Source organism: Cariama cristata, unplaced genomic scaffold (assembly GCF_000690535.1).
Source record: "Cariama cristata isolate BGI_N322 unplaced genomic scaffold, ASM69053v1 scaffold10526, whole genome shotgun sequence".
Lineage (NCBI taxonomy): Eukaryota > Metazoa > Chordata > Aves > Cariamiformes > Cariamidae > Cariama > Cariama cristata.
In genome coordinates, this window is record NW_009621568.1 from 91,394 (window position 1) to 109,721 (window position 18,328).

Consider the following 18,328-nt stretch of genomic DNA (forward strand, 5'->3'; position numbering starts at 1 on the left):
GAATTCAGATTAAGTAAGTTCTGCACAACTGTAAGTAGTTACTCCAACAGCATGACTCGTATGGTTTGATGACTTTGAAGATTTTATGCAAAATTGTCATAAGGTGCCTGTAACTAAAGAAATTCTATAAAAACACATAAAATAATATAATGAATGGCTCTGCCTTAAACTCGTTTGTACAAGAAACTCCAACTGTTATTTTTGTGAGGCTTCCATGCAACAGCAAACAGAATATGCTGCAAAATCCTGGGGTGCTGAGTAGGGTGTTTAGAACAAGTGTCCCAAGACGATGCCTGCCTTGGTAGGAACAAACAGCTCACCTGGAAGAAGGTGCTTTCGGAGCACTGCCTCCACAGGGACTCCGACCGGGGTTTGTTCTGGCAGTATTTCTCATACATCTGGAAATCCTCTCGCTGTAAGGGAAGCCGAAAGGCAAGTCATATGCATGCACGCAAACCTGCTGGGCAGCCAAATAAGGTGAACCCGCAAACTGTAAACTTGCTTTTATCTCTGCTGACAACTTTTTAGTATCTAAAAGTCACAGAATTTGGGTAAAAAAAAACCACTGCTGAGAAAGACAGCAGACCGCAGTGTAGTCACGACTGCTGCTCTCTCCCATCTGCTGCTGGCCACGCACCTACGCTCCCTGCCTTGCTGTTGGTATTGCGTATCAGAAGCATCTTACTCAACTGACATAACTAAGATGTTGCAGAGTGTGACAAATCAGGAGAAACATTGGCCTTCAAGTCTGCTTTATATGTGAAAATGAGTCACCCACCCTGTCTAGGAAACAAAATCCCACTCTCTCGGGTGCTCCCAGGCAGCTTTCCAAACTGTGCAGGAAAATTCTGCAAGAGACGGGAGAAGAGATAAAATCCAGCAGTGAACAAGGCAGGGTTTGGGTATTTAATGATTATAGGAAATCAGGCTGATAAAAAGGGGAATAGAGCCAGCATCATACTTGTTGTGGAAGTCATATATCTCAGGCATGTTTCCGAAGAGGACGTCCTTCCTGTTCCTCAGCACGGGAGGCATGAGGATGACCATGGCAGGATTATCCATCTCAGCTCTGTAGCCCTGCGGGATGCAAAAAGGGCTCATCACTCAGTTGGTAATGCCATGGCTTGGCATCTCCTCAAAGGCAGATGAAAAGGGGATGTGAACAGATCTGCTTTATTTCAAAGTACAAGCCCCCTTTTATTTCCTTATTTTTATCTCTAAATCCCTGTCTTTCTGTCCCTGGGAATGTTGGGTTGTGGTCCAACACAGGATGGCTTGGGATGGCTCCTGCAGGGCTGGCCAGTACTGCAAGATGCTCTTTATTCACCAAAGGCAAGTTGTAGCCACTTTCTCCTCGCTATGGCCTGACTGTGGGAGAGGTCCTGGCGGAACACCTGCCTGGGCTGAACACATCTGCTGCTATGATTGTGGGACACAGGAGCGACAACGTGTTTGTACGGCGTACGCAAAACCTCATGAGAATCGGTGTATGAGGTGAGTTGTTGCAAAGCAGAGATGGCTTGAGATCAAATACCAAAATCAATGGGCTTTTTGCTCTTGTACAAGACCCGCTGAGCACCAGGGTCTTGCTCTCCCTGATGCCTCAGGATTTCTGTCCTCCGTGGCTCCTCCTGCCTCTTGAAATCACAGCCTCCCAAGTAGGGAGGAGCTGGAAGGGACACTACTGCACTACAAATTGTTGGGTAGAACTAGGAAACAGTGCAAAGCTCCCCTCAGTAACATCACATCCCTGCACCAACAGAAAAACATTCATCAGATGTGGTAAACTTCCTAACTGTAGGGTAGGGAGAAGGCATGGCCAGAGCTCAGGACCATTACTGCAAAGGAGACCTCAAGAAGGCCATTAGCCACAGCTCAAACTGGCCACGCTAGTCACCAAGCATTGCACAGAACTGAGGCCCTTTTAACACGAGTAGCAAAAATATTCGCAAAAGTATATTCAGTATGTACAGCACATCTTCTTTGGCTTTCCAAATTAACCTCTCACCACATTCACTATGGTTGGAATCAGTATTCCTTATACTAAGCAGGCATTTTGTAGTTCATTAAGGATGCAGTAGAAGATAAGTATCTGGAAAATTAGTCATTTATATTAAACCACCGCAAGCAGGCTTCCCTCTTTAAAGGAAATACTATTTTCATAAAACTTCAGTCTATCTGCCCATTTTTCTCTATCTAGACTTGATATGCACAGTAATAAATCTGCGTACCTGCCAACTGCTTTACCACAGAGAGTGTGGTTTAACAAAAAAAAACCACCAAAACAATCATTGCAGGGCAATTACATGTAACTACCTGCAGTCCACCAGATTTATATCCTGCTTGCTCCTGGGTGAGAGAAATGCAAGGGCGGGGGGGGGGAAGAGCTATTTAACAGCCAGTTTGTTTTGGCCATCAGCAAGAGTTATTTTGGAATAAAGTAGAAGTGTCTAAAATGGCAGGATAAGAAATTATAATCTGTTTTCTAAAGAAATGTGCTTTATATATTCACGAACTTGAGACAGAATCCTCCCAAGGATAAAACACAAGCCTCTTTTTTTTGTCTCCAAAAGGTAAAAGAAATTAGGGAACAGTTAAAAATAACAGCTTTTTGTACATCTTTCCAGCCACTGATAAAACTAATTACCAGTGCTTTTGTGTACAAACAGAAGGCTTCTCCCTCATTCTAGATGAAAAGCTCATCCTGATACCAACTGTTCCTACAGATGCCTCCAACAAAGACAAGTTAGGGAGAAAACTTGAAAATTTATGACTAGCTTGGGATCTGACAGTTTGGTAGAAACCTGCTCCATCACATTTTGCTTAGTTTGACAGAGTGGCAGGTGCCCTTTTGTACAAGTCACCGGGGAACAGTAATGAGCAATCTGAAGAAGTCACTCACCGTCAAAACAGTGAAGAGCTCCTCTACATACACTCTCTCAGTTTCTATAAGCTCATTTATGACATGGCTAAAGAAAAAATAAAGAAGTATATTATTTTTATGTCTGTAAAAAAAACCACAGGTAATCAGTGTGGTTCAACTATCCCAAATCACAGTGTGATCTCATAATCAACCAACATAGGGATGACGTAACAGGTAAAAGCACAAGAGATGACACCTAGGTCAGGTTGGAGGAACACATGGATGGGCAAGGATTAGCCAGAAATAAACATAATTTTGAGTGATGTAAACAGGATGAAAGCTTACCCTTTTAGTATATCTAAGTTGTCGTCACTGTCTGAAATAAAATACTGCAAGGAATTTCGTTTTTCCTGATAGTCGTGCATTACTTCGATCTGGAAGAGAAATGGGATGCCCTGGGAAGAGCTGCAGGGGGGTCGCTGCAGAGGCAGGACGAGCCCAGCCCTTGATCTCGGCACGGGAACTCCTTGGGGAAGGATGTCATACGCTTCCTTTTAAGAAATCCTTTGTGACACAAAACTTTAAAAGGGCATAGCGTATAATGGGTAGCCAAATATTCCCAGAAATTACTCTGCTATATAAAATCTGAAAATGCTGGTAACATAATTCATTATTGCAGAGACCAGAGAACAGTTTCCACAGGGGAAATATCTGCAGATGGGGAGTTTTCCAAATAGACATCACTGCTACGCATCAGGGAACAACACACAGAAAATCGATATCTGTGACTTGGAAAAGCAATTTGAGACAGATCTCAGGTGCTGGACCAATCCAACTAAACCATATGGATACGAAAGGGTTGGGTTTGGGTTTTGTTTATTTTAAGGGAAAAAAAGAAGAAAGCATCTTCAAAACCAAAGTCTAAGTACAATCAGTTTTTAGAAGGGTTTCAGTTTTTCAGTGTATAAAACTCATTCAGATTTCATGAATAATTTTTACCTTGCGAGAGCTTGGAGTTTTTCTTGATGTTTTCTTCCCAGGGAGAGAGAGATCAAATGAAAATTTCAAACTGGAATTAAAATCCACACCTTGGGTAGAAAAAAACATAATTATGTAATGTACATCTGTAGTGGAGATGGTTCAGACAGAAACTAGTAAGTCACTAAGAAAAATGGGATACATGTTAAGGATGAATAATTACTTAGCTAATACTACAAGGCAACTGACAAAATAAAAGGGTATCTATCTCAAACAACAATACTAATACCAAATAGCACAAGTCACACGGATGGTCATAAAGGCCAGAAAGTAGAAAGTAATCAGAAAAAAAAAAAAAGCCCATTAAGTGAATACTGTAATCAAAACCTAACAAAGTCTGTGAAGCCTGTGCAAATGATAGAAAACAATAAAATCAAATAAACTACCAAAAGGAACATCATCTACTGGGATACTGTTTTAAAGTCCTTTTATGAATGTAGGGCAAGATGCTCAGCTGGTATAAACTGTTTCTCCACCTTGGAAGCACTTATTGATATTGTCAGTAAACAATTACAAGTTGTAATACTTTGGCTTACAGAGGTAAAGTGGAAGCTTAAAAATAAAACATCAACTTCCCCAATGAGTTATACAGCATCTTTCAAATACTGCTTACTCCTGAATAGTCAATATGGCAATTCTTCACCAAAAAGGTCTTTTCCCCCAACATGAATGGCAATAACAAATTTCTCCAGCATCGCACTGGCTCCAGCCTCAGTGACAGCTCCGTGTGCCAAGCTGCAGCCCCAGTGGCTGCACCAAATTCTGAGATGGACCAAAAATAAACACATTCTGATGTGCAATATTCACCTTATTTACAAACAGAAAAAAGAGGCTAGTGAAGTTAAAAAAAAAAAAAAATGTAAAAAAGTACTCATAAACTATCTTTCCATCGGAGTGAAAAAAGGTATCACAGCACATGAGAAAGCAACAGCAGCTGTGTCTAGCTCGAGGGTTTGAACAGCACTGACACCAAAGAGCCACCTTTTGTAAAACAGAAAATGTAGGGAGAAAAATGGATGCAGAGGAATGCAAACCCATGTGGAAAGCAGGCGTCCCATCTTCAGATGGGGCTGCTGTAAGATCAAGCTATTCGGTATTATCACACCAACGAGGCCTTAGACCTCCACATGTACACATGCCAAATGAGGAAGGAGAGAGATCTGGATGCTGGAGAGGAGAGCAAAGGCGTGCGTGGGGTGTGACCCATGATGGACAGGAAGACCCAAAAGAAGCAAGGGCTTGCCAGTGGTCCTACTGGGAGGCTCCCGCTGGGAGGAACGGAACATGGATGGGAAGTCAGACAGGAGATGGTCACCAGCTCCAGCTCGGCGTTCTGTTGCGAGAATGACTTTACTCCAGCCCTCGGGCTCTGCCGCAGCCTGCCATACCGCTTTGGCACATCTCACTACGCTTTATGGCTCAGGACAGGATAGGTTTACTCTTTTTTCCCCCAAAAAAAGTGGTTTCAAAATTAGAACCACATTTATCAGACAGGCTTCAAATCCAGGGCAAAGATGAAAGAGGAAGTATCTGTCCTCAGACAGAAAAAGAAGGGGCGGGGGGGGGGGGGCGGGGAAAAGAAAGAAAGAAAAAGAGGACAAAAGTCATGTGCTCAGAGGTGGTTTGGTTTCAATCCATGCCATAAAACCCATCCATCTCAAAGCACTCCCGGCAGAGCCCAGCATGTGTCTTTGACACTGCGCATCACGCCAGCAGGCCTGCAGCATTTTGACGTTTTGTGTCAAACAGAGGCCTTATTAAAAAGCCCTCTTGGCATGATCTATCCAAAGAGGAGCCTTTTGTCTTTCCCTCCTTGCTGGCTATGCTCATTTCACCACACTTGATCATCTCTTTCAGGAAGAGGATTAATGCAGGATACCTGTGCTTTGCAGGCGACTGAGCGCCTTTGCTAGAAAAACGTGCATCCCATAAAGGCATGAAATAAGTCCAGCCAAATAATGATGGTCTCACAACGTCCCACGGAGGTGGCCACCCATTTACCCCTACTCTTTGAGTCAATAATTCCTCCTTAACACTTCCTCATTTCTAGAAAGCTGGAAATGTTAGATTAGTTAAAACAGGCAATACTCTAGTTTAAAGGCTCAGAGCTTTTTTCCTGCTTGAGGAAAGGGGTCAGAGAGCAGTGCAGTCTAGTGAAGGAGGCATCAGCCTCGGAAGAAGAAATTTGGGATTTATTTGCTGCACTGGCTTGCATCTTGAGTAGCTTAATTCCCCTTATTGCATCTAGCTTCACTCCCCTCCCTCCACTACCTTGGCTATTCCCATTAGTCACTCCCTGAACTGGAGCCACTTTTACTGTTGTACGACACCTGCTACAATTCACCGTAACCAATATTCATTAATTCATCATAAAAGTTTTGTGTTAAAACACAAATGTTGCATTGCTTTATGCAGTCAGACCATGGAGTTTAATATCCCCACACAACGTAGCAAGTCCGTGGTTTAAAATACATGGATGTTACTTTGGAATACTTTTTAATTCTGATACATACAGGGCTGCCAAGGATGAAAGTTTTAATGCTATCATTTAAAGCTAACATTGTGCCACATCCCATTACCAAAATCGGGGCAGAACATTCAGTTCAACCAGAATTTGTACCTTTACGGGCATTAATTATTCCACAATTGGGATTTAAGGAAGACGTCCTCAAGGAATCAAAGAGAGTTAAGCATCCAGCTCATTTCTGTTCATGAGATTTGAGCTGCTCATTTCTCCAAGCTCCTTTGCAAACATCAATCTAATTTTATGTCAGTCCCAGCTCAAGACAGCCACAGAGGATAGCTATGCTAATAAATTTATAAACCTTGCCCTTTTTCCCTGTAGTACTAATTCACCAGTTTCAGCCCAGTATGATGCCAGTAAAGCAGAACTGGAAGTATGCGCTGTTTACAGCTCTCTTTTTTCACTGAGTATGAAGTAAAAATAAATACCAAGCAACCAGCCCCATTCTTCACACAGGTATGGGAAGCTAGACACAAAAATTGGAAAGATAATAAATCATCTCATATACATTTAGCACTACACAACAACTCTGTATCAGACAGCAAGGTTTAGCTGGTTTCTCAAAACTGTCCTTAGCCTTGCTCTTCCTGCCTCAAAGCAAAATTGTCACCTGAAAATACCATAAATTTAAAATATTTTACCATGTTTAGGAGAAAATAATGGTGATTTTGATCTCGGTGGATTTTCTGGCCGAGGGGCTACTAATTGGACGGGCCGCACGTGCTTATCCAACAGCTTCTTGAAGCAAGACTGACGATTCTCAAACATGCTTCGAACGTTTTCAAGCTTGACCTGCACTGACTGTATCTGGCACTGTAGAGAGTGAAAAAGACTCCTGTGATCAAATAACTACCATTATTTTGCACTTTGACCCAAAACAGAGGACTATAAAGCCGACAGCACTGCAACCCAGTCCGATCTTGCTTTTTTCCTTGTATAACAAGGAACTGGAGGGGTTGCTTACCTTCAATTCAGATGTTAAGACTGACTCAAAATCGTAGTGTAGGGCTTGGGGATCACAGTTTAAGTAGGCTGAAGAGCTTTCAAGAAATCTTTCTATGTCCTGGAGAGCTTTCTGAGCACCTTCCTTAGACTGGCACTTATCCATCTGCTGGTTGGCGAGCAGGTAGGCACCTTCGTCACAGCACTGCAGAGCCTGGTAACAGCACAGGGCAAACACAGGGAGCAGGACCATCAGCGGCACCCCTACTAAATCAAGGTTCCCATGAGGAATATCGTTTACTGGATCTCTATTTTCAACATGGAGCTAATTAGCACTCCTAAAGACCTCAGCAGCTATTGCATTTTGATTAGAACGTAGAAAAAACACATTTTTTTCCTGGAGGGTAACTGCAGTCCTCAACTGCTATCAACAGATACCCAGCCAAGTCGTGCTCCCACTTGTACCTAGATAAAACCAGTGGTATAACTGACACAGAAGCACTATTTAGTGCATAGTTCAACCAAATGATAAGCAGATCTTTATTTATCCAACTTAGAAAGCTGAAGAGGACACTACAGAGTTTACAATGAGACAGGTGGGTTTCTTGAGATAAATGCCTGGCTCAGTGCAGACCTGAACCATGAGGAACGATCAAAGTAATTGCATTCATGTTTTTTTAAAAAAAAAGAAAATAAGGATTTTAAATTGCAGTTTAAAGTTCAACACTTAACATGCACAGGCAATGGGTGAATGCCAGGCTGGGGTTCAGTTGGCACCCGCACACCATGGTGTGCACAGGCGTGAGAAGATGCTGCAGCCAAGAACGACAGAAGACCTCCGGTGCTGTGAACAGGAAGGGAGGTCTTGGAGAGCAGGACCCCAGTGTGCTCCAGCAGAGCCCATGGGCTAGACCATGAGCACCAAGCAGGACTGCAAGGAGCCCAGGAGAGGACACTGCCCTGCAGCCGAGCAGCTGCCAGGGAATCGTCCGTCCCCACAGATTAGTGCAACATAGAAGTGGAGCATACAAGGAGAAAAAAAACCAGTTTCCTAGTCCCCCGAAACAGTGAAATGGAACAGGGTCAGACTTCACTGCTTCTCTTAATGGCCTCAAGCATATTACAGCCATGTGCCTTCTGGCCTAATTAGCGTGAATTTTCCTAAATGAATATTTGATGCTGATTAAGATATCAAAGAGCATTGGAACCACATGACTCCACTTCCATGCTAGCACAGAGCAGCTGTGCCTATCTACCAATCTGTCACCTTATTTTACAGTCAGCTATGTTCATTCTTAATAAATCGCTAAGAAAAAAGGGACTGGAGTTTATCTGAAAGCATTATCTCTATTGCACTGGGTATGAAAACCTTGAAAGTCAATTAACACATGGATGCAGCATGAAAGCGTGACTGACAGCAGCAGCTGAACTTTGGTGCTCTGAATTGCCCTCTGGAGATGTCCACCTCTTTCTGCTGACTATTCACAGCACCAGCAGATACCTGTTTGCTAACTTAACCAGCTAAGTGAGGGGTGAAGCATTCCTCCAGCCTCTGGGGAACGCTTTGCTATCATGAACTGCTGAAGCAAACCCGCAAATTTCAGATGCTTCCAGCTAAGAAGTGGAGAGGCTAACCCCATGGGGAAGCTAACTATTTACTTCTCAGGGTACTGTGTCTCTGAACTCTACCTGCTGAAGGCGGGTATGAAGATCCAAAGTCTTCTGCAGTCGCATCTGCTTCCTTTTGATCTCATCAGACAAGACATCAGAATGGTGCCGCAGCTCGTTGCATTGCTGGCAGATTAAGTTGAGCGCGTAGTGATGATTTGCTGCTAGCTGGTGTCCGTGTAGTATCACCACCTGAGCCTTCCCTATCAGATCCTTCAGCGAAAGGAAGAGAACGGATTGCACGCTTACTGAAATAATGCCAAAATATCTACACGTAACAACATGCGCTTTCTCGTCTTACCAGATTTCAGGTACACATGGAGATGACTGCCATTAAGAGTAGCCAGAATGGGTGGCTTATGCAGGATAAAATAGCACCCATCATCCGGGAAAAAAAAACTTCTGCTATCCAAAAAGAGGATGAAGAATAAAACAGTATTTCACCAAACTAGCAATGCTGTGAATGGCTGCTGGCAACATATTGCTGCCGTCTCCAAGAACTGCACTCTAAAAAGACGTGCAGCTGATGTCCAATTTAGGCACACTATGCTCATAAGCATGAAAGGGAATTTGAGCAGTTAAGGTTTATGGTGAAAACAAATCAGGCCCTTTGCAGCAAAGTTTGATGCAAAGAACACGCTATCTTGTCTGCACATCTTGGTCAGTGTAATGGTTAGATCTTCTCCAGGGTTGGCTTTCTGCTGGGGCTGCTTCCCTGTTGCACCCTGTCTGCCTGTTCCTCCTCCCTCTCTCCACAAACATTTCTTCCAAATGGTCAAAAAAGCCTTAGACCTTCCCCCTAGGACTCTTATTTTCAAAGAAGCCTCTGAAGGTTGTGTCCAGATCCCTCAGGATTTCTCCACTGACCTTGGCCCACTTGCCAAGCGCATCCCTTTACAGAAGTCACATCCTCAGTTGGGCTCCTGTGAATCATCTCTCTTCACTCTTCTTTCCCCTACAGCTCTTAGTCTTCATCCATATGTTATGTTCAAATCACAGACACGTCAAGATAGCAACTTTTTTGCCTCTCCATGTGCCTGGTAACAAGTCTCTGCCTATTAGCACTGCTAAAGCACTTAACATATAAATAATTCTTCTTTCAGCTCATTAAATCCCACGCCTCCCCTATGTTCAGACATTTATCTGCTCTGGATTTTCATGGTGGCTCAGCAATTTATTTTAACTATGATAATTAAATACCCTGTTCCTGGCTTTCAGAGTGATCACAGCATTGCTGTGCAGAGCAAAGACATGAAATCAATCCTTTCGTGCAGCCGCTTACCAACAAATTAGACCCGAACCAGGTAATTTCAGAAAACACTTCCTACGACAAACACAGAACGTGCCTCTTGTGTCTCCTTAGTGCCTCTTTCTGTAAAAGTTTATCTCACCTGAGCCATACCATCAAAATGACCCAAGTCCTTGAGCCTCTGTTTCACCTGGGGCACACTGTCGCCAGTGTCGGGCAGCTCCGCTTGCTGACCCATTAAAAATTCAATGGCATTCTTGACCTAGACACAAAGAAGAAGACTGCTGCAAAAGGATACAAAGCACAGGCAGAAAATCATTCTCAGACCAAAATTAATCACACTTTAGCTAAGACTGCTAAATCCAATAATAAAACTAGCGTACAAGAACTAATTTCTAAATTCAAAGATGCCTCTATCAGCAAAACCTATGCGACCGCAGGGCAGTGATACCTAAATTAGCTCTGAATGAGGAATCACAGTGGTCTCCCCAGGGTAGCGAGCCCTGCCAGAGCCACGGAACAGCAGCATAAATTAAATGCTCTCAAAAAGCATAAAAAACTTCTCTCCTCTCCCCTCCTTTTCATCTCCAACTCTTCCTTCTGTCTATAGAAGTGCATCTGATCATACCTCTTGGAAACTTTGCTCAAACTTCCACAATTGTAAATATTGCTCCATTTTTAACTGATGTTTTTCCCAGAAGCCATCAAAAGCAGTCTCCATCTCGTGCAGCTGACCAAGTAACCTTGAGCACAGAAAAAGGACAGGATTGGAACAATTTGCAAATCGAGGACTAGCAGAGACAGACAAGCCCTAGAGATCACCTATTCAGGTCTTCTGGACTGAAGCTCTCAGGAGAAGTCAACGGATGTGTATATATGACTTGTGAAAATCTCAGAGAGAATTTTAATGAAATCATCACTGCAGGTGATAGCACTTGTGTGAAGCAGTTGTTGCTGTCTCCATTTATCTGAGTAATACCTAGAAGCCTGGCATGGAAGAACCCTGCGTTTGCCCCACAGCCTCATGGTATCAGTGGGGGGGGAAAAAATCAGAGCGGGTCGAAGTCGTTTGACAGAAGTCACCCAGCAATTTCACAGGTCTGGAACAAAACTCTGATATCTTTGTCTTTACCTGTTTGATAGGAGACTTAAGCAACACATCTATGCTTAAATAACTTGAGCGTTTCCACTCAAAAGTCAGGCAAATGAAGAACGTAGTGCACTCACCGATTCACAGTCTCCCAGTCCCCAGGCCTCTCGCGGTGCTGGTCCTGACTGCATTCCCCAGAGTCAGGTTCTTCAAAACTGCTCAAAAGCAAGTTCCCCTCTTTTGTGACTGCTGTAATATCTTCCTGTATAATGCAAAACATTTCTGATTCAGGTTACTTTTTGTGAGGTAAGGAGAAGTCATTTTGTCTTGTCCCTGCCTTAGTTTCCCTGTATGAAACGAAACACCAGTATCCACCAGACCAAAGGACTCCGAGCAGATGTTTTAGCCCCCTTAACGTGGGGTTAGCACCTGGAGCTGGAGGAGGCTGAACTGCAGACTGGTTGTCAGGCTGGGTGGAAACCAGCACACATGAAAACATCAGGACACAAAACGATTCAAGAGGCAGGAGGACAGCACTACCACAGGTCTCTCTTGGTGAGCAGGTGGGTTTGTATTAGATATCTGTCTACAAGTTTATGTATTCAAGCAAGTATTTCTGCTGCTTGGAGGCTGTGCTTCTCCATCAAGGTCATCACAGGAGGTTGTAGGAAGAGCATCCTACAGAGGGACAAAGCTGGGACTGAGATGGCATAGCACCGCTTACTAGAGCCTCTACATATAGAAACAAGTCAGCACTTTCAATATAACCTTCACTTAGAGAGAATTTCAACCCTTGGTGTGTTCATTAGCGTCAGCTGAAGTACTTTGTGCTGTGTTGGGCTCAGTCCCAAAGCAAACAAGCATTTTGGTCAATTATTTTCAGAAAAAACAGACCAAACACAGAGGTGAGAAGGAAGGAGAAAACAGATGGGGCTGATACCCCAAGTTGGAAGAAGCCCTGAAGGAGCAACCCTGTGCACAGCTCCATTGGCGAGCCAACTAATGGAGGAGTAAGAGCCTGTTCTAGGAGATGGCCACACTTCCACTGCAAGAGAAGCAATGTCAAAACCACTTTAGGAAGAAGATTCAGAAAGCACAGACTTGCTTAAATGCCTGGTTGCCTCAGATAGCAACTTAAACATAACACCATCCTCAGGGCAGCAGCCCAGGGGCAGAAGGACATGGCCACAGGAGCTTCTCCTTTCCCCCACACAAAGCATCCGCTGCCGGTCTGCATCCCTATCACTAAAACATCACAGAAGGCAAAACCCCGTCTCCTTTTGATACTACCACATCTAGGAGACTCAAAATGGAAGAGGAATTACGCAGCATGCTTTAGATGGCAGGTGGCTGTTATTTCATCCTCTTACACCTCACCCTCCAGAGCCCTCTGTTCCCCTTTTGATTCAAAGCCTTTCATTATACATATGACAAAGTAGCCCGACTGGCAAACAGGTGTTAACTTGATTTTCCTCCCATTCAGTATATCGAAAAGGTTAATTTCTTAGTTACTCTGTTTAATTAATTTCTGTCATTTTTTCATTGTGTTTGCAACCAGCTTCTGTTCAGCATCACGGCTACATAAATTATTCTAATCGACTCATTATTTGAATTCGGGAATCAGCTGTACCAATCTTGGGGTTGTCATGAGAGAGACAAGGATCCCATGTCTTGCTGTCACCACAATCTGTGCACAGTTTCTCATCTGCTTTCATCTTTCATAGTCTTAGAAGGAACAAAAGAAAAAAGCCAACGGACTTCATTTCAGTCAAACGCCAACGCGTGGTTTTGATATTTGAAATTAATAGACGAGGCATTAAAAGCAACAGATGCCTCGTACTGAGGGCTGCTGTGCTTTATATGCAAATGAAAACACACGACGTGTTTTATTTCTCCACAGAGGAAAGTGTGCATTACTGACTGGTTTATACACAGGACTACATTGTGTAGCCGATATTTGCCCCCAACACTTTGGCTAGAGTCCTAAGCATGAAGTTTAAGTCAGTAAGTCATATTGCAATACATGTAGCTGCTGGTTTATACTACAGCTCTATTCATTTTCAAAGAAGGAATAAAGGACTATTGGCAGTACCTACAATGACACTTTCTACATATACACACACACATTTATACTACACACAGCACACTTTGGGTGTCGTTTTGCACATTTCTTACAGGCAGCCTTCTGGGAACTCAGGGTCACGTGAATGACAAATGATTATAAATGAAAAGACATACACTTCTTTGACTTATGTAAATGAATCCCGTCATAAAGCAAAGGAGCTCATTCTTCAGCCGTACAGCACAGCTATTAACATGGGAATCGTTTCTGAAGCGAGGGTTTGGGGACAGGCCTGTCCTGTCCCCAGAAAGATGCAGGACCAGCAAAGACAACAGCTTGATATAGCAGCAGCTGGCTGCACTAAAACTGCCACTCATTCCTATAATAATATTAATCACAATCAATCACAAATAGGTAAAAAAAAAAAATCTTAAACAACAAATGTTTAAGACAAAACATGAAGGCTCACATGAAGACAGGGATCGCATCATGAATGCTCCGTACCATGTGCTCACACAAAATCTTCACTTTATATGCTCTCCAGCACAGTTCCCTTAAGTCCCCCCAGGGAAGCTGCATCAGGCGGAGGGAGCTGGGGACAAACCATCCCTCCAGCCCTGCTGCTGATCTTTGCATGCAGCTTTCTCCAGCCATGGGGGTGAAGCAGAGGGAGTCCCACCAGGGGCACAAACACATGGGTGACAAAGCCCCCCAGCTGCCCTGCTGCCAGCGAGATGTGCAAAGCCCACAGGAGGAGCACATGGAGGACACCAACTTCTGCAGCCAGCAAGGAGGCGGCAGCTGAGACGGTTTGCTGGATGCTGGCAGGGTAATTTGCTTGAGTGGATGGCAAATGTAAAGGGTAACATACAGAAATAGTCATGCTGTGTTTTATTTTGTCTGTCAACACGTACACACGCATGGGAGGGAAGGAGTGGGCATCAAACAAACAGGCAGTCAAACCCCAGAAATCCCATCTTGCTGTGCAAACAGGGGCTGGGAACACACGGTGGAGTTGCTGATGAGACGTACCTTGAGCTGGTAGTACTTTTCCGTGCGCAGGGCCAGGATGCGCTCGATCGAATACATGTCATCCGGCAGCTCGGTCTCTGCCAGCTCCGTGCCAAAGGATTGTAACATCTGTGCAATTTCCTTCACAGTTAGTGCAAAACTCTCTATCGCCTGGTGGGAGACAATAATTGCAATCAGCTTGCGATTCAGGATATTCCTATGGCTCATTAAGAGTGCGTGAAGAGCCAAGGCTGAGACCTGCAGGGGAACCCAACAGCTTGCTCTGAGAGAGGTGGGTGGGATGTCGACTGCAGATGGAGCTGCTGTCTGCTGCGGTGCATTAGGTAGTAGCCACCAACATGTGGCCAGGTGGCTTTTAGTGCAGACCGAATCCACAACAAGATAATATTGGGCAGAGACACCTCATACTTTGTTTTCTGCCGCCTGTTCTTGTGCACTCTGAGATTTTTCCTATCACATATTGGAGGTCTATAGCAGAAGCCACCACAGGATCCATCCCACATATTCCTGTAATTCCTCTTCTATTATTCTTCTCCTCCAGTTAACCCACACTGGGAACCACCTCCAGGCAGTAGGGCTTTGGAGATGTATTTGGCTTCTTGGTGATGGATGTTTCCAGCTTCGCAAGCCCAAATGGTGGGTTACAAGGCAGTCTGGCACCACGGCCACCTCATCCGCAGCTTCACCAAGAGGACAAGGGATGGAGCTAAGCAGTGTGTCGGAGACAAACTGGAGACAGTGGGATGGAAACGAGTGCTGTTGGTACCTCCCCAGCTGTTGGTACCTCTAAAAGGAAATTTTCACAGCCAGTGGGAGCTCTGGAGGCCAGATGGCTCCCGCACCATGGGGCGAAGTGGTGCTCTCCCACCCCGCTCACAGCTCTGGCTCTGCTTTTGAGAACAGGGTAATAAACCCAAATGTAACTGATCACATTTATATTTTCTTTAAACAGCATGTATTTTCCATAGAAATTCCAGGAAGTGTTTTAGGAGCACACTACAAGGGAATTTTGGGAGAGGTTTTTCATATGGACACTTATCTACCATATGCAGCTATGGTCTGCAAACTGTCCTTCTCCTAGATTAACATTTGTTGTCATTCATTTTGTCATTTTTATCTCCAAGTGTGAGAGCTATGCCATTAGCGCTTTAACACATCGTGTAAAAGAACAAAACTAAGAGCCAGAAATTTAAAAAATTCATTAATTTGGCAGTGCATCAGTGTAAACTGGCACAAAGTTAATGGCACAAGTAATAGCTTGAGTTATTCCAGCTACAGCGTCTTGTGCTTTCGTCTTGATACTGAGCTCCACATCTGCTGGTGTGGATAACGTTGCAGGACCAGGGGCACCACAATGTCTGGTATATTTTTCATTAGTGCTTTGATTTGTTGGGAAGGTAACTGGGAATCCAACCTGCCATTAATCTGGGAGACAAAGTCCCAGTGAAAACTAAGAGTGTACAGGAAGCATAGAAACACACGACAAGGCACAGCTCAGGGAACTACGTGCCTGATTCCTGGCAATATTAAAGGAAAATTCTTGCAAACAAAAAAAATAAAAGGAAATTTTCTGAATTCTCTGCATTCGGACAGGATGCAGAAAGCAGTCTCATTGCCCTGGTTCCCAAATACATCTGTGATATTAATCACATGAAGCAACTATTATTAAAAAAAAAAAAAAAAAGCAGTCTATTTTGTATCTACCATTAAGGGAATTTTAATAAAGACATAAGAAGACAGATCTTTCAGGAGCAGTTTCAAAAGGTGCCTGAGGGAGTTAATCATCCAGTTCCCATATAAACCCATCAAGTGCCTAATGCCACTTGACTCCTTTGCAAATCTGATCGAGGAAATGCAGTTGGCTTCAAGGGTTACTTTCAGCTACCCATTGCTCATTGCCTTACCGAAAACCTTCCTCAATCGATCCCAAAGACCCAAGAGCCCAGTGCTCAGCCCCGGTACGTACAGTCCTGAAGATGACCCACTCGCTGTGGCAGTACTCCAGGGTGCCTCCAAACTCTGGGGTTAATTGCTGTTCATCAATGTACGTCAGCAGGTCGCTAACCGAGCTCAGCATAACAACCTACAAACAAGGCAACATCAGTAGTTTGGTTGATCATCGCTTCTATCCAAGTCATACACAGACCAGGCCTACAAATCTTCTATGTATCTAAAAATTGGGTTTACTCTAAATATTTTTCTACAGCATGGCTTTCTTCTTATGCTTATGGTTTAACATGGCTTTTACTTTGATGTACTTGACCATTTTTGTAAGCCGACCCTGATCTCCCAGGTGCTTTCTTCCTTAAATGCAAAGCACACTGAGATGCTGCAGTATCTGACTGCAGAACAGAGCTGAAAGCAAAAGTAATGCAGGTTTTTGCAAGGGATGACCAGTAATCCGGAAAAATATATACATTTTAATAAGTTGTGAAGCATTGGCCAATTTCACGTAAATATATACTCATGAGTTTTTGTGTGTCTTGATCTGCCCTGGGATAAGTCATGAATTTTCAAAACTGTGCAAATGACAATCATTTTAGAGTGAAAAAAGCATAGTTTGTGAAAATCATATTATTTCCTAAAGGAAAACATTGTTTTGGTTTGGTTTGTGCATTTGTAATTGCGTCAACTTTAGATTCCATAAACGTACTTTTCTTCTCCTAATCATTCTCAGTATGTCCTATAATCAAGGTGGCTTTAGAGGTCTTGGAAATTTTGACTTGAGAATATAAAACCATTTCAGTTGCTATTTTAGAAACAAATACCAATGTGGTATCAGTATGGAGTTTACACAGAGATGAAAATGGTGATTATGGGTGGAATTCATAGCAAAAGCTTCAGTAGACCTGTCCTTTGCCTTTTCAGACGTAAACAAGTTCCTAAGCATGGTTTTATTCCCCACGGAAGCATGCAGCCTATCTGGGGGATGAGGACAGGCTGAGAAGCCTACCTCCCAAGCCCACCTCCCACTACCACGGACATGCTCTGTGGGGAGCAAACTGAGCTGAAAAATGCTACAGCAGAGATTTGGTGGAGAGATTTGGTGGAAATAGGGCATTTTTGGCAGAGACACTCTGGTTACTCTTCACATAGGTGCCTGTAGAGTGGGACACCACGACCCCTGATCCGAGGGGTGCGGGCAGCCTCCGATCACGCACAGCACAACACCTCTGCAGGCTCGTACCGGTAACTTGAGCAGAAAATCCTCCTGACTGAACCGAAATCCAATGTCAGTGAAGGTGCGCTGGAAAAAACCCGTGGGACGAAGAACCATCACTAAGTGCAAGTTCCCTGGGAAAGACGCCTGCAAGGAAACAGAGATGACATTCAACCTGGGGACACGGCAGGTCCAACAACGCCTTGAAAAGAGAGGAAATCATTCAGATCTCAGTATTTTTTTCTGATTGCCCCTCCTAGCCTTTTCTTATTTTCAAAACAGGAGGGAGATGCCTTAAGTGGTGTAGAGATATGGGACATAACTGCAGGAGTATTGTCCAGTCCCACTTCCCTTTGGAGCAGGCAGGAGTTCAGCCATGCACCTCGGAGGGCCACTTATTATAAACTTTAATACTATATACTGTGTTCAGCGGTATAACTTGGGGAGTGAAATTATGACTTAGCAGGGAACAGAGGGCTGGAACATCGAGAGGAACAACAGACAGATTGAGGAAGCAAAATTTATTGCCAAACTCGCTAATCATCCCATAACTGCATCAAGCGTACTCTTCTTCTCCCTGGTAATTACCAGGCAACATTTAATTTGTGGTAAGAATTTGGAATTTCCTGTCTATGCTGCTGGAGCCTTTTTTCAAGCATATGGTTGGCAGGTGCATTTTTAAATAGATCTGTGGAAAGAG

The 18,328-nt window shown here is 43.8% G+C and overlaps 1 protein-coding gene across 1 annotated transcript in view; it reads right to left on the bottom strand.

The window, feature by feature from the left end:
- Nucleotides 1–18,328, bottom strand: part of MCF2 (MCF.2 cell line derived transforming sequence) — a 35,053-nt gene that overhangs the window by 15,308 nt on the left and 1,417 nt on the right. The window contains exons 2-16 of the mRNA XM_009702012.1: nucleotides 17,656–17,775; nucleotides 16,435–16,551; nucleotides 14,469–14,618; nucleotides 11,512–11,636; nucleotides 10,913–11,027; nucleotides 10,427–10,546; nucleotides 9,057–9,248; nucleotides 7,390–7,581; nucleotides 7,067–7,238; nucleotides 3,863–3,951; nucleotides 3,209–3,297; nucleotides 2,903–2,969; nucleotides 962–1,077; nucleotides 779–848; nucleotides 322–413 (exon numbers count right to left, since the gene is read on the bottom strand). Coding sequence (XP_009700314.1) covers nucleotides 322–413; nucleotides 779–848; nucleotides 962–1,077; nucleotides 2,903–2,969; nucleotides 3,209–3,297; nucleotides 3,863–3,951; nucleotides 7,067–7,238; nucleotides 7,390–7,581; nucleotides 9,057–9,248; nucleotides 10,427–10,546; nucleotides 10,913–11,027; nucleotides 11,512–11,636; nucleotides 14,469–14,618; nucleotides 16,435–16,551; nucleotides 17,656–17,775 — 1,826 coding nt within the window. The remainder of the gene's footprint in view (nucleotides 1–321; nucleotides 414–778; nucleotides 849–961; nucleotides 1,078–2,902; nucleotides 2,970–3,208; nucleotides 3,298–3,862; nucleotides 3,952–7,066; nucleotides 7,239–7,389; nucleotides 7,582–9,056; nucleotides 9,249–10,426; nucleotides 10,547–10,912; nucleotides 11,028–11,511; nucleotides 11,637–14,468; nucleotides 14,619–16,434; nucleotides 16,552–17,655; nucleotides 17,776–18,328) is intronic.